This window comes from Kogia breviceps, chromosome 3 (genome assembly GCF_026419965.1).
Source record: "Kogia breviceps isolate mKogBre1 chromosome 3, mKogBre1 haplotype 1, whole genome shotgun sequence".
In the NCBI taxonomy this organism is placed as follows: domain Eukaryota; kingdom Metazoa; phylum Chordata; class Mammalia; order Artiodactyla; family Physeteridae; genus Kogia; species Kogia breviceps.
Window position 1 is genome coordinate 140,992,805 of NC_081312.1, and position 16,271 is coordinate 141,009,075.

At 35.0% G+C, this 16,271-nt stretch overlaps 1 protein-coding gene across 6 annotated transcripts in view; it reads left to right on the forward strand.

Annotated features, from left to right (window-relative positions):
- Nucleotides 1-16,271, forward strand: part of ICE2 (interactor of little elongation complex ELL subunit 2) — a 67,753-nt gene that overhangs the window by 39,812 nt on the left and 11,670 nt on the right. For all 6 annotated transcript variants that reach the window (XR_010839798.1, XM_067029750.1, XM_067029751.1 and 3 more), the window contains one exon: nucleotides 2,501-2,630. Coding sequence is in view for 5 of the 6 variants with exons in the window: in XM_067029750.1 (XP_066885851.1) it covers nucleotides 2,501-2,630 (130 nt within the window). In the remaining variant the exon portion in view is untranslated. The remainder of the gene's footprint in view (nucleotides 1-2,500; nucleotides 2,631-16,271) is intronic.

A 16,271-nucleotide genomic window follows, 5' to 3' on the forward strand; every position in this document is an offset into this window, starting at 1 on the left:
CTGTTTCTCTCAAATGTTTTATTCCGTAGATACTCAATAAATAGGTATTGAATAAATGAGAAAAACAGGCGTGAGGAGAGAGGAGGGTGTTGTTAAGGAAGGGAAGTTGAGGCACTAGCTGAGAAATTTTAAAGGTAGGATTTAAACTCTAGTTAGGTAAGAATGCATCTTCATTAACATTTCCTTCTTAAAAACCAACTTGTTTAGGTAAAGCTTTAAAATACTCTGGAAATCTCTTCAGCCTCTGCTCTGCAAGAACCTCTTCTTTTTTTCCTTTGGTTCTTCAATTCTATGTTATTGTAGCTGAGATTTTACTTTCCAATATCATGTATCCCTTCTCATCAAAATTCTGCTTAATAAGAGCTACATGACAGAGGAGAACTTAAAGCAGCAGCCAGTCTCAAATGATGGCATGAAATAAAGAGGGCTAATTTGGAACACAAGATGAAGCTAGAACTTACTGAGTTCTACATATAAATTATGAAATCCAGACCACGTACCTTTGAATGATTTAATATTATGTTATCGTCTGTCTCAGTTAACCAAATTTCCTAAGAGTTACATTCTAAAGTGACTCAAAAATTTAGATCCAGTTATATTAAAGTTTATATTGGCATTCTCGGGCCAGAAAAAAAGGATCCTGAAGGTGTTTGAATATTAGGAAAGAACGGAATGTACCTATTGGGATTAATGACAGGATACTAGCTTTGAAATATTTATTTAGGAATGTATGTAAACGTTTGGAAGGTTTATGTAAGAAATTGGAAGACAGAACCAAAAGAAGCTTTCATTTAGAATAGGAGTGACCAGTAAGGCATAAAGGAAATAGTAAATTTAATTTTTATAATTTGAAAACTTTGTACTTAAAGTTTCACTTTAATTTTGGAATACTGAGGTCAAATATTCAGACTTTTCTTTCCCTTGGTTTCCTGGAGATGGCAGTAGAATACATATGGAAATTAATACCAGGTTCAGGTTTTAGTTTTATAGATATGGCAGCATTATCAAAGAAAATCCCCCAGAGTACTTTCTTCAGAAAGAGTAATATTTTTTAATTTGAAAAGAAATCTTGAATTAATTCTATTACCTATTCATGATCCAAAAGGGGATCTTCTTTATCAATTATTCTTTTTCCGACTCTGCTGTAAACTGGTTCTCTCTCCTTGAGCAAATATCTTAGCCCTCTGGGCCTTCACTTCTTTATCTCTGGCTTCTATTGGCAACTATAAGCAGCCATAAATGCAGATTACCCATTGCTGAAAAATTATTATACAATTAAGTGCTTTTAGCAATGAAATTATCCTAATTTTTTTTTTTTTTTTTTTTTTAATTAAGAAGACACTGTAGGGACCTTACTACTCAAAGTTTGGCCCCTGGAACAACATCTTGTTAAACATGTAAAAGCCTTGTTTTTCACCTCACATTCTGCATTTATTTTAAAATGGTTATTCACACACACTGAAATTTAAGAAGCACTGCTGTAGAGGTTTACAACATTCAAAGGTAATAATGAACCAAAGTTAATTATTAACAGATATTTTACTGGATTTGAATTGTTCTTAATACCACCATTGTGCTAATAAGCCCACTGAATTTGCCACTTTATGAAAATCAGTAATTCTGAAACATTTATGAAATATTTTCAGGTATAAAAGTGAAACACAGCTTAGTACAATTTCAAAAGTACTAACCAGTTATATCACTTTAAGTTCCTTAAATCATGCGTTTCTCCTTCTGCAGCTGGAATTGAAGAGACTGCTATTAAGATTAGAATTTTCCTTGACAGAAATGAGATAATATGAGCACAGTGAACATGACTAGCACTATGTTATTTTACAAGCATGTATTTCCTTACCTATCCTCCTTTAGGCTAGTAGAGGGTATAGTCATTTTGCTTAATCTGTTGAGTGTCCTGACCAATAAACGCTAAATGGCTAATTTGCCAAGTACTTAGTGTCTGGAATAAAGCCTTTTGTATTAATGAAGATAGCAACATTCACGGGTATTAATGTAGGTGTTAGTGCTCAGACATTCCTAGACTGAAAACACAGTATTTAAGCCTGAGACAATGTGACTAATGCTTTAAAGGGGCAAAAAATTCCGACTTTTTTTAGCCTCTTGAGAATTATTAGTATGTATTACAGTCATGGCTTCCCAGCTTCTAGCTTTGAACCTTGGGCCATTATGTATCCGAGGCTTTGTTCCAAGGATACTGTCAGTCACGTTCTGTGACAGAAATAAAACATGTGCATGTGTGGAGAGGTATGTTGCTTTTGGTTGTCGGGGGGCAGCCTCTGGTTCACGATCTCTTATTTATCCACCACTTGCCCACATCTGCTAAGGGTTCTATCCATCTTTCTGTCTGAATCCTACTGTATTTGAAAGGATGAAATAAGATTACCTGAAAGTGTTTTGAAAGTGGCAAAATTATATAGGCAAATGTATTTACTGTTAATAGTAAATTAATGGAGCTTTATAAGAGTATAACCTTGAATTGCAGCAATTTCCAGTTTATGTACTACCAAAAGTGGAATATCAAGCTTGTTATGGAGTTGAAGCTCTGACTGAAAGTGAACTTTGTCGCTTATGGACTGAAAGTTTATTGCATTCCAACTGCTCATTTTATGTTGGTAAGTTATGCAAGAGGCTTTGCTCTCCTTTTTAATTCCCTTGTAAATATATACAGTTCAGTTCATTTATAGATACTTCCATTCTGTACTATTAATTTTCAGTTTTCTGATTATATTAATATTTCTTTCTATTAAAACACCATCCCTACTCAAGAGTTAAATGGCAGGGTGGGAGTAGTGATTATCAAATGTTTTAATTTCTCTCTTATTCCCTTATTAGTTGTACATGAATGCCAGTGTAATCATTGTATTTTTAAAATACTTATTTTATTTAGGATTGTAACTAAAAATAGAGACGTGTTTTGTAACAAGCTTTTTTAAAAAGCACTATTTAATTGGCTTTAAAATATATATTTTGAAATTTTCTTAAAATTATTATGACATTGTTTTTTAAACCTCAAATATTATCTTGATGAGATAGTTCTTTACTTTGTTTATGTTTTGTTTTTTTGTTGGGGGAGGTAGTTAGACAGGGTCTTAATTTGCGTTGGCTGTGTTCATGTACAGTTAAGATACTTCACATGAAGGATTACTTGCTAATCATTTTTGATACTGTTCTGTTCCATTTGAATGCCTAATCCTATGCTTCTCTATTCATCCCATACGTCTCATGCCAGCTATCTCAAGCTGCCCCTCCATGACGTAATTTCCTTCCTTTGAGATCTCAGTGCATGCTTTTTTTTTTTAACCACTTTTTTGATTTGTTGCTTTCTACTTAATTGTTGTTTTTTAAGCCTATCCTATTTTCCCCATAGACAATAAGTAGTTTAAGGTCAGAGTCTGATGAAACTTTATGTTCTCATAGTGCTTAGCATAATTCCTGGTATGCCATAAGTGTTATAAGTGTGCTTTTCTTGCTTAATCATAAAAAGGTTACTCACTTGAAAACTTTTTCCATATTTTGGTTAATCAATATTTTGTCTTCATATTTTGTGAGAGTGTTAATAAGATCATTGATTCACTCTCTTAACCCAAAAAGGAAGTGGCTAATGTACTACTTGGTGGCCCTAGCCTCTTCGTCCCCCTTTATACACACTGCCAGAAGTTTATTGTAGTAGTTTTCAGCCAATAACCACAATTTCAATGTTCCTCCAAAAGACCTGTTGCCATGAAACACACCGACAGTCCTCGTGTAAACTACTTGAAAGCAACTGCCAACGACATCCATTTTAGGAAAGCACCAAACAAAAACTTAGCATTGAAATCCTCTTTAAAGTACTGACAGAAAAGACATTCCTGACTAAAACTTTTAAGGTGTTTTTTATTTTATTTTTTTTTAACATCTTTATTTGAGTATAACTGTTTTACAATAGTGTGTTAGTTTCTCCTTTACAACAAAGTGAATCAGTTATACATACACATATGTTCCTATATCACTTCCCTCTTGCGTCACCCTCCCTCCCACCCTCCCTGTCCCACCCCTCTAGGTGGCCACCAGGCACAGAGCTGATCTCCCTGTGCTATGTGGCTGCTTCCCACTAGCTATCTAATTGGTAGTGTGTATATGTCCCTGCCACTCTCTCACTTCATCACAGCTTACCCTTCCCCCTCCCTGTATCCTCAAGTCCATGCTCTGGTAGGTCTGTGTTTTATTTCGTCCTACCTAAGGTGTTTTTTTTAAATGTACAGTTTAACAGATAAAACTACCATCATCTATATTTACATGGCTTACTTTATCAGAACTACAGTAGTCTCGCCTTAATTGCAGTTTCACTGTCTGTGCTTTCAGTTACCTTCAACCAGTCAACCACAGTCTGAAATATTAAATGGAAGATTCCAGAAATAAGCAATTTATATGTTTTAAATCTCTCTGTGTAGTGCCTGGGACGTGAATCATCTCTTTGTCCAGCTTATCCCACTCATTAGTCACTTTAGTGGCATCTCAGTTATCAGTGCTTATGTTCAAGTAAGGCTTTTTACTTAATAATGGCCCCAAAGTGCAGCAATTTAGATATGCTGAAGAGCAACTGCAAACTGCTTCCTTTAAGTGAAAAGGTGAAAGTTCTCAACATAATAAGGAAAGAAAAAAAGTTGTATGCTGAGATTGCTAAGATCTGTGGTCAGAACGTATCTTCTATCCATGAAATTGTGAAGGAAAAAGAAATTCGTGCTTGTTTTGCTGTCAAACTGCAAAACAAACCTCAAACTGCAAACGTTATGGCCACAGTGCAGATAAGTACTTAGTTAAAATGGAAAAGGCGTTAACTGTTTTAAGATATTTTGAGAGAGAGTGAGGGAGAGAGAGAGTGAGGGAGAGAGACACCACATTCAGAAAACTTTCGTTGTAGTATGGTTAAAATTGTTCTATTTTATTATTAGTTATTGTTGTTTATCTCTTACTGTGCCTAATTTATACATTAAACTTTATTGTAGGTATGTATGTGCAGGAAAAAACAGTATATGTAAAGTTCGGTACTGTAGTTTCAGGCATCTACTGGGGGGTTCTTGGAACGTATCACGTGTGGATAAGGGGGGACTACTGTATTCTTTAAAGTCATGAGTAATCATTGCCTTATGTGCTGTTTATCTTAGGTAAATCCTATCCACTGATAAGCATTCATTTTAATGTAATGGGATGGTGTATTTGGTATGTTTGACAACAGAAACTGTGGTATCTGTTTCTCACTGTTTGGTGAGAAACTTATGTTGCATTGTTATATGGTTGTGTTTGCTTTGTTTGGGTTTTTTGTTTTTTATGTTGGGGTGAATGTTTTGAAATGCTATTTTAAAAGCATCTATGAGTTTTGAGGGGTTTTATTTATTTATTTTATACATTTAGTTTTTGGCTGCGTTGGGTCTTCGTTGCTTCGCACAGGCTTTCTCTGGTTGGCGGGTGGGGGGGGCGGCGCACGGGCTTCTCATTGCAGTGGCTTCTCTTGTTGCGGAGCACAGGCTCTAGGCATGCGGGCTTCAGTAGTTGTAGCACGTGGGCTCAGTAGCTGTGGCTCGTGGGGCCTCAGCTTTTTTGTCTGTATGTAATGGACACAATAATATTTTGTTCAGGGAATTCCCTGGTGGTCCAGTGGTTAGGACTGAGCACTTTCACTGCTGTGGCCCCGGGTTCAATCCCTGGTCAAGGAACTAAGATCCCACAAGCCACGCGGCACAGCCAAAATAATAATAATAATAATGTTTTGTTCGATCTACCTCAGGGACTATATACACAAATCCTTTTTCTTCCAGTGATTACATAATATAATGCCCTAAAAGTACACTTCTCCTTGATAAAAATAGATACCACAAGATAATGAAGTGATACTTTGTATACTTCTGTACTGAGAAAGAACTAGCTTTTAATCTAAAATTTAGATGAAAATATGGACAATCATCTTTATGATACAAGAGTAAAAAAGGATTTCTTAACCAAAGATTAAAAGCAGACTAAAACAAAAAAACTGGTAACTTGTCTATATTTACACATAATTTTTAAAATGTCTACATAGTACTCCTTCTGTCCTAAAATATTGTCAGTTGTAAAACACATCTTTGATTTGATAATGTTTTCTTTTCCATATGCAACTTTTTAAGTATAATATACATTCAGAAAAGTAAAAAAAAATAAAGGTACAGCTCAAGGAATTATAACAAAGCCAGCACCTCTATAATTTGCATCCAGATCAAGCAGTTGAAAACTGCCAGTGCCCGGGAAGACCCCACCTTGTGCCACTTCCCAACATAGCTGTCTTCTCTTCTCCAGGGGTAACCACTGTCCTGCCTTCTAATGTAATCATTTGGTTTTTGCCAGCTCTATACAAACGGAATTATAAAGTTCTTTTGTTTATACCTTCTTTTACTTAACACAGTTTTTGAAATGTATGTGTGTATAACAGTAGTTTTATTGTTTTGGACATATTCCTTTATAAGAATATACCACCATTTATTTATCCGTTTAACTTTGGGAGCCTGTTCAGGTTGTTTCTATGTTAATGCAACTATGAACATATTGTAAGTGTCTGTTAGTGCAATGAGTACATATTGCTGTTGGGCACATACCTAGGAATGGAACTCTTTGGTCATAGAATTATTGGGTCATAGTTTAAGCTTACATTTATCTTCAGTAGATAATTCCAAAAGGTTTTCCAAAGTTATTGTACCAATTTACACTTACATTAGCACTGTGAGGGTTACATTTTCTCCTCATCCTTGTCCACACTTGGCCATACCAGTTTAATTTTAGCCATGCTGGTGGGTAAGTATTATTAATATCTCATTATTGTTTTAATTTGCCTTTCCTTGGTTATTTATGAAGTTGGACACTTTCATGTTAATAATCATTTGGATGTTCAGTTTTGTGAATTGCCTATTCAAACCTCTTTTTCTGTTGTCAAGTTTTTGTTTGTTTGTTTGGTAGTTCTTCGTTGGTTTTAAATGTTACAAATATTTTTCTCGTACTCTGTGACTTGCCTTTTCAGTCTCTTAAAAGTGTCTTTTGAACTTAATATAGAACAATATTTAGCCATTTCCTTTATGGTTAGTGCTTTCTTTGCCCGGTTTAACAAATCTTCCTTACATCAGCATCATGAATATAATATCTTCTAGAAGCCTTTTTAAAATTATTATTATTATTTTTTTGCGTTACGCGGGCCTCTCACTGCTGTGGCCTCTCCCGTTGCGGAGCACAGGCTCCGGACGTGCAGGCTCAGCGGCCAAGGCTCACGGGCCCAGCTGCTCCGCGGCACGTGGGATCTTCCCGGACCAGGGCACGAACCCGTGTCCCCTGCATCGGCAGGTGGACTCTCAACCACTGCACCACCAGGGAAGCCCTAAAATTATTTTTTAATTTCTAGATACACAGTTTATGTAGTATTTATTTTTGCATGGAATATCAAGATTTCTTTTTTTCAGTTTTCAGCACTGTTTATTGAAAAGACCACCCTTTCTCTGCTGCTCTCCAGTGTTACTTGTGTTGTAAATCATGTATGTGAATCTAATCTGGACTCCCTATTTCTCTATCCTTGAGGCAGTACATGTCTTAATTACTCTAGCTAGACAGTTAACACTGTCTTAATTACTCTAGCTTTATAAAATCTTTTGTTGTTTGGTAGTAAATCTTGTCAACTTTTTTTAAAATTATTTTTTATTGGAGTATAGTTGACTTACAATGTTGTTAGTTTCTGCTGTATAGCAAAGTGAATCAGTTATACATATACGTATATCTGCTCTTTTTTTTTTTTTTTTTTTTTGGTACACGGACCTCTCACTGCTGTGGCCTCTCCCGTTGCGGAGCGCAGGCTCAGCAGCCATGGCTCACGGGCCCAGCTGCTCCGTGGCATGTGGGATCCTCCCGGACCGGGGCACGAACCTGCATCCCCTGCATCAGCAGGCGGACTCTCAACCACTGCGCCACCAGGGAAGCCCTCTGCTCTTTTTTAGATTATTTTTCCATACAGAGTATTGAGTAGAGTTCCACGTCAACTTGTTTTTCTAAAAGAATTTCTTGTCTATTCTTGGCCCTTTAGCATTTACAAATTTTGGAGTCAACTTGTTAATTTCTCCCAACAGCAACAGGAAGATTGGGATTTTTGTTAGGAAGTGCTTTGACTCAATGTGGAACAAATTGACAGCTTTACAATAACAAATCCTTCAGTCTGTGAACTTTAGATATTCTTCTATTTATTTATATCTTTAATTTCTATTAATATCTTTATGATTTTCTTTGTAGAGATCTTGTACATCTTTTATTAAATGTATTTGTTGATAATTGATTCTTCTATGTTATAAATGGTATTTCTGAAATTTTATTTTCTTATGGCTTGTTACTGATAATATAGGATTTATTTGCATATTGATTTTGTATATTGATATTGTATCTTAGTAACTTTGCTAAGCTCATTTATTCTTTCTAGTAATTTATATTTTCTAATTAAATAATTATGTTCTCTGCAAATAATGACCATTTTATTTCTTCTTTACAATCATTATACTTTTTTTTTCCTTGCCTTCTTTGCCTAGAATTCGAATAGAAGGTATATAATGGGCATCCTTGCCTGTGTCTAATCTTAAAGGGGAAGATTAGACATTTTGCTTAGTATTTCGTATGGGTTTTTGTAGATAGCATTTACTAGAAGAAAGCAGTTCCTTTCTATGCCTAGTTTAAGAATTTTAATCATGAATGGGTAAAAAAAAAAATTATCAGATATATTCTCTGCATTTGTTGAGATTATATGATGGTGTAACTTTTGTCTTTTATCCTACTAAGGTGATGAATCATGTTAATTAATTTTAAAATGTTAATCCAATCTTGTGTTCCTGCCATAATTCCATCTTGCTCATGATACATTACTCTTTTTATTTATTGGTAGATTTAGCTTGTTAATATTTATTTTGCCGTTTGTGTTTATGAGTGAGATTGGCCTGTAATTTTCCTTGTGAGGTATTGGTATTAAGATTAAGTTTATGCCATAAAATGAGTTGGGATTTATTTCCTCTTTTTCTGTTATCTGGTAGAATTTCTATAAAATTGGTATTATTTCTTACTTAAATGTTTGGTAAAATTGACCTGTGAAGCCTAGAGTTTTCTTTTTGAAAGTTTCTAATTATCAATTCAATGTTTGCTCTTTTTTTTAAATTGAAGTATAGTTGATTTACAGTGTGTGTTAATCTCTGCTGTACAGCAAAATGATTCAATTATACATATATACATATACATTCTTTTTTATATTCTTTTCCATTATGGTTTAATCATAGGATATTGAATATAGTTCCCTGTGTTATACAGTAGGACCTTGTTGTTTATCCATTCTGTGTATAATAGTTCGCATCTACGAACCCAAAACTCCTAATCCATCCCTCCCCCACCCCACGTTTCCTGGCTTCTTTTGTTTCTGTTGAAAAGTCAGCTGTTCATCTGATTTATGCTCTTTTGCAAGTAATATGTCTCTTTTCTTTGGCAGACTTTAAATTTTATCTCTCTCCCTTTCAACAATTTTCATACATTGTGCCTGTATTAGGTTTTCTTTGTAAATATTCCTTTTTACATGTTCATTTTATAACATTGCTCCTTAATATGTGATTTGATGACCTTTATCAGTTTGGGAGAATTCTTCTCATTACCTCACCAAAAATCACTGCTTCCCCATTCGCTCTCTCTCTCTTCTGGGATTTCAGTTGTGTTATGTTACATCTTACTGTATCCTTAATGTCCCTTACATGCTCTTCTGTATTTACCTTCCTTTTGACTCTTCATGCATGATTCTCAGTATTTTCATCTACTTTACTAATTTTCTCTTCAGCTATCCCTAATATACTATTTCACCCATCACCCGAGTCCTCAATTTCATTTATTGTATTTTTTGGTTCTAGATTTTTCATTTGATTCTTTTTTATACATTATAGTTTTCTATAGAAATTCTCAATTATGTCTTAAGCATATTAGGCAAAATTACTTTAAAGTCTGTCTCTAATACCTCTGTTATCTAGATGCTTTGTGAGTCTTTTCTATTATTTTTTTGCCTTAGTTTCCTAGCGCTGCCATAACAAAGTACCACAAACTGGGTGGCTTAAAATAATAGAAACTTCTTGTTTCACAGTTCTGGAGGCTGGAAGTTTAAAATGAAGGTGTCACAAGGCCATGCTCCTTCTGAACCCTGTAAGAGAGAATCCTTTGTTGCCTCTTTTTCCTTCTGGCGTTTGCCAGCAATCCTTGGCATCCTTGGCTTGTAGACGCATCACTTTCATCTCTGCCTTTGTCATGTGAGATCTTTTTCCTGTGTGTCTCTATCCTCTTCCCATAAGTACACCATTCATATTGAATTAAAGGTCCACCCATCATAACTAATTACATCTACAACAATTCTACTTACAAAGGAAGTCACGTTCTGAGGTAGTGGGGGTTAGGGCTTCAACATATCTTTTTACAGGGACACTTCATTTCATGGCATGTTGTTTCCCTGTCTTCTTTTTTATTCCATGTTTTTTCATTGTATGCCAGAATATTCTTTATCAAGGGCCAGATATTGTATATGAAAAATTCTAGAGCAAATATAAGAGCTAAAATGTTATCTTCCTCTAGATAGGATTACTTTTGACCACACTAGCAATATGGATTCACTGTAATCCAGTTACAGGGATTTAGGTGATTTGAAGCTTGACTTTGGACCCTAGATAGGCCAGTCTTTTTCCCCCCTATTGCTAGGATGTTGCCATTCATGGTCTGACTTTGCCAGTCTTTGGAAAAGCTTACTTGCAAGTCTGTCTGGCCCTTGGCTGGTATCTGGGAACTTAGCTGGTAAACAGTTTTCTCCACTGACATAAAACTTCCTTTAGCTCATAAGGAGAGTTCATTGTGCCTACACCGTTTGTATAAACAATATGGCTTATTCTGAACATCTGCTTTCCTTCTGAGAGTCTGGAATTTTGGTATGTGTTAGTCAGAGGGTGCCTACATGATGAGCTCCCAATAAATACCTTGAGTGCTGAGTCTCTAATAAGCTTCTCTGGTATAAAAAGAAAATGTTGCTGGAGGAATTAAGTGAATCTTGTGTGACTCCAATGGGAAAGGCCTCTTTTTTTTTTTTTTTTAATTGTGGTAAAATATAGGTAACATAAAAGGTACCATTTTACGGTACAATTTACTGTAAATTTTTTAGCATATGATTTAGTGGTATTAAATACATTCACAATGTTGTTCAGCCATCATCACTGTCCATTTCCAGAGCTTTATCATCATCCCAAATAGAAACTCAAGAGAGGACTTTTGAAAATTGCATCTCATTTCCTCTGAACTTCACCCACACTTCTTTTCCTTTTGGTGATTCTCCTTTTGCTTGTATCCTTTTGCTATAACAAATCTTATCCATGACTACAACTGTATGCTGAGTCTATGAGTCCTTTTAGAGAATCAGCAAGCCAGGATTCCCAACTCAGAACTTGTGTTTATCTAATTCACAGACCCTGAACTCCAGTTTTTGTTCCTCTGAGAGACTGTTGAAAGATGTGGTTCATTTCTTAGCTTTTCGGTTGCTTTTTCCAGATTAACAGGTACTCCTAAGAGAGAAGCAGCCCTAAGTTCCAGGCTCACATCTCTGGGTTTCTTTCTTCCTCTGGTTTGTTGGCTCCAAATATATCCTCAATCCCTTTTCCTGGTAGCCACTAACAAATTTTGTAATTTAATTAGTCATGATATTTATTGCCTGTCTTTGTCTCTTTTGTTTATTGATATATTCCAAGCACCTAGAACAGTATCTGGCACACAGAGATGCTCAATAAGTATTTTTAGAATGAGTGAAGTTGGCTTGGATAATTGATTGAAGGAATAGTAAAAGTCAAGGAGAAGGGAAATGGTAGAAAACAAGCCATAGAATTTATATACTTTATTCTTTTTACTGTCCCTAGATGTATGTAAGATAAACCATTGGGATGCAGGAAGAATATATTGTAACTCTTATTTATTTTTTGTATGAAAAATTAAAAATTTAACATTACTCAAGTATGTGGATTGACAGGTGGTCCTCTCCTTAAAAACAATCAGCGTTATGCTTCAGTGAGCCAAGAAGTGAGGCACTTGTTCCATTTGGATCTATGTATCATTGTGGGCATCTTTTAGCAGTGTCAGCTGTTAAAACCTATATAGCAAAATCAATTGACTTTTGCAGCCGTCCTTCAAATAGTTGTTATTGTATAGAATTAAGCCAAGATTTTTCAAAACAACAAAGCATAGTTAATTATATATTGCATATTATTTTATTCTTTTCAAAAATTTTCATCTGTTTCAATTTCTATTAGTTAATAGTTTTTAATGTGTGTTGACTGCTGCTCTAAATAACAGAGAAAACTAAAGCTCAGAATGATTAACTTACGTATAGATGCAGACTCCATCAGTGGCAGGATCAGAATTTAGTCACAGTCTTTTAAGTGTTTATAACTTTGCTGTAAACCTAAAAAAGGGCTAGGGAAAAATTGGTGGGGGGGTGGGGGAGGTCAGATATAACAAAAATGAAGCACCGTGTGTGTGCCAATGTTAATCAGTGTGACTTAAGACAGATGATTCATTGTGTCTTAGAAACTGGGATCCTAAAATCCTAACCAGAAGATCTCCACGTGCTCATATTCTCTTTCCCATGCAGTCATGCACCATAGTCCTTTCTCAGTTGTGGCCTGTGTTTCCCTCACTCAACCATTGCTAACCACTCCTCCATTTAACTTAAGCATTTCATTGTCAGTTTTCCCTGCCCAGCCGTATGATCTCAAAATTTCAAAGAAACTTACGACAATCTCTTCTCAGAAATCAAAGTTGGGGAGCAGTGCATTAGATCTTTTGGAGAGGACAGTAAGGGTAGAGTTTACGTGCATGGTTGAGAGATTCAGATACAGCATATCTTACGAGACCCAAGTGACATAGAATCTCATTTATTTAACTGAAAAGCATATTGGTTTATAGGACTCTAGTTCAGCAATTTTGAACTAGAGTCCTATAGTCTCTTTTTCAGGTAGAATAAACATACTTGTTTTTTGTTTGTGTGCTTTGCTATGAACATGTTCTCCTGTTCCTTTAGATTGCAGTATTCTTTTTATCCTCTTGCCCCCCAAAAACATTAAGATGTATTCCTTGAAGAAAATTACCAAAGTCATCTATCTTATCACAAGTTCTATATCTACTTTCCAGTTCTCTAATATATATCAATTTTATATAGCTGACATACAGGCAGTCCTTCCTTTGCACAGTTCTGATATATACAGATTTCAATTACGAAGGTATATAACTGTAATTACGTAAAGTACAGATGTTACTGCTGACTCTTCAGTCCGCAAATCACTACATAAGTAACAAATGCACATCATGACCAGTGACCAATCATGTCACTTCTTTCAAAGTCTGTCAGTGATTGTTCACTGCGCACCTGTTACTGAGTTGATGATGCACAGGAAGCAAAATGTGTAGTTGTGTTCCCTCCTTGTCTCCCAGTGATAAACTCATGTGATGTTTTACAAAAGTGGTTAATCAGAAGAGAGAATGGCCAACAAAGTTTAAAGCACAGTAAAGAAACAAAAGGTGATACTGCTGGAAGTGGAATTTGAATTGAGCATAAATGGAGTTACAGAAGAAATAGCTGGCAGTAGAAATGTTGACACTGGTGCAGTTCAGGAGACCAGATATGCCAAAAGAGGAACTTAGCGAAGGTGAACTTACATAAATGAGGAAAGTGCTTGTGGCATAAAGGATGAAGAAGTGACACCGGCATAATATTTTACGTTAAAAGAACTCTTTGAGATATATCATGATATTAAAAGTGCAAAGGCTGTCATGTTGGAAGCTGATCCAAGGAGTGTGACCAGTCACCACAGCATAGAACACGTGCTTGTTCCCTATCATAAGTTGTACCAGGAGAAGGCGACAAGCACTATTCAGACTGCTCTTAATGAGTTTTTTATAATGAAATAACACTTTAAATCTCAATGTTTTTAATTTACAGTATACTAAATAAAGATTACTTTTTACTATTTTTTCACTTCTCTATACATTTATAACTGATGGGGAATTTATAATGTTTTGACCAAAAAAATCTTAAAGGTAATGGAACAGTTGTAATTTTTCCCATTGATTTTTAAAATTGCTTCCATAGTTTGGGCTTATGTGTGGTTGTTTTTCTCATCCCATACTGCATGCAGAGTAGGAACTGTCTATGTATATGTATGTGTGCACGTAAATATGTATGAATGCGTGCATGTATATAAAGCCTTGACTTGTATCATATAACCTTCCCAAACTTGACACACATAAAAAATATTTGGATAGCACACTGTGATATACAAAAGAGATTGCTGTGGCTGAGGGGTAATGTCCAGGAAGCTCTTGCCATCCCACGCCTTGCTCGGCTGCCCCAAGGACTGAGGAGATAAATATCTCAAACATACATGTAACTCATTTAAGGCCCACAGGTTAAAACGCTCCAGTGTTGAGAGAATTGTAGACTCCTTGAGGAGGTGGGCCCTCGTAGCACTTAGTATGGTATTCTCTGTATATTTTTTGACCTAACTGTATTTGATATATACTACATAATACATACTTTTCATTGAGATTGCTTTAAAAAGGTAAGAACTGTTAGTGATTTTCCTTGAAGGCACATTTAGTAAATGTCTAAAAATGTTTTATTGTACCTGATATTCCCTTTCTACAGTTATTAAACCATTGAAATGTGTCCTTTTTATTAGAAACGTCACTGGATAATGAGTGTTAGAAATGCAGAGGTCAAACTGAAACCTGGCACAGGAAACGATAAGTAGGCATGGGAAAAATAGATTTGTTGTCATAGAAGAAAGGTATCTGGTAAAAATGTTTCTAATTCTTTTTATGAGCACAAAGCAAATGAAAGGGGACTAGATAAGAAAATGCAATATTAAATTATGTGCATTTTTGTTGCACAATGATTGATGTCAGCTTTCCAGGTCATGTATTTTGATAACCAGATATTGGAAGCTGAAAAAAATTAAAATGGTATTATTTTCAGCATTGTTGAGTATTATACTCTTACGCTATTGATGTATTTAACTGCTGTAATAACATGATTTTTGCATTGACATGGTTATATAACATTTAACCAATAGCTGTCTTTGATATCACTTCCTTGGAACATTTCAGGACCTCAATGTTGTGTCTCAACCTGTTTTGTTGTAGAACATACGCATTACCTTTTAAAATGGAAGTGTAATCTTGAGAGTTTTCTATTTTGTTTTTTGGAATTCTAGAATTAGGTCACGTTTGTAAGAAAGTAAGTCTTTGAGCAGACTTTTGATTTTTAAACCATAAGAAATCTTATGGTGTGCTTTAATTAAAAAATAAGCCAGATTTTTTTAAGGTTTATTAAGATATAGTTAGCTAATAAAATTTTAAGATATTTAAAGTATACATCATGATGATTTGATATATGTATACATTGTAAAAGGATTCCTCCCATCTAGTTAAATTAACACATCCATCACCTCACATATTTATATTTTTTCTTTTTGGTTTTTGATGAAAACATTTAAGTTCTACTCTCTTACTAAATTTCAGTTGTATAGTACAGTACTGTCAACTGTAGTCACCATGTTATACATTAGATCCTCAGACTTTATTCATCTTATAGCTGAAAGTTTGTACCCTTTTAGCCCCCAACCCCTGTGAACCACTTTCCTACTTGTTCCTATGAGTTTGACTTTTTTTTTTTTCCAGATTCCTCGTGTAAGTGATATCATGCAGTATTTCCCTCTCTCTTTCTGACTTATTTTACTTAGCATAGTGTCCTCAAGGTCCATTATGTTGTTGCAAATAGCAGGATTTCCTTTTTTCTTATGGATGAATAATATTTAATCGTGTGTGTGTGTGTGTGTTTGTGTGTGTGTGTGTATGTATCACATCTTTATCCATTCATCCATTGATGGACACTTAGGTTATACATGTCTTGGCTGTTGTGAATGAGTAAGCCACTTTTTTGTAATCTAATTTTTACCTTAACCTAGTCTGTCTTAGAAATTTGTAGAGCATGCCCAAACTATAAATTTGACTTTATCTGCTTGCTTTCATAATAGGTACATATTTCTCTAAAAATTTAATTTCCATAAAAATGCAACTTGAATAAAAATTAGAAACACCATTATTTTAACAGTTGTTATTCTTAAATTGTGGGCTTAGAGATGATTTTTTTGTTATGGACATGTGTAAAC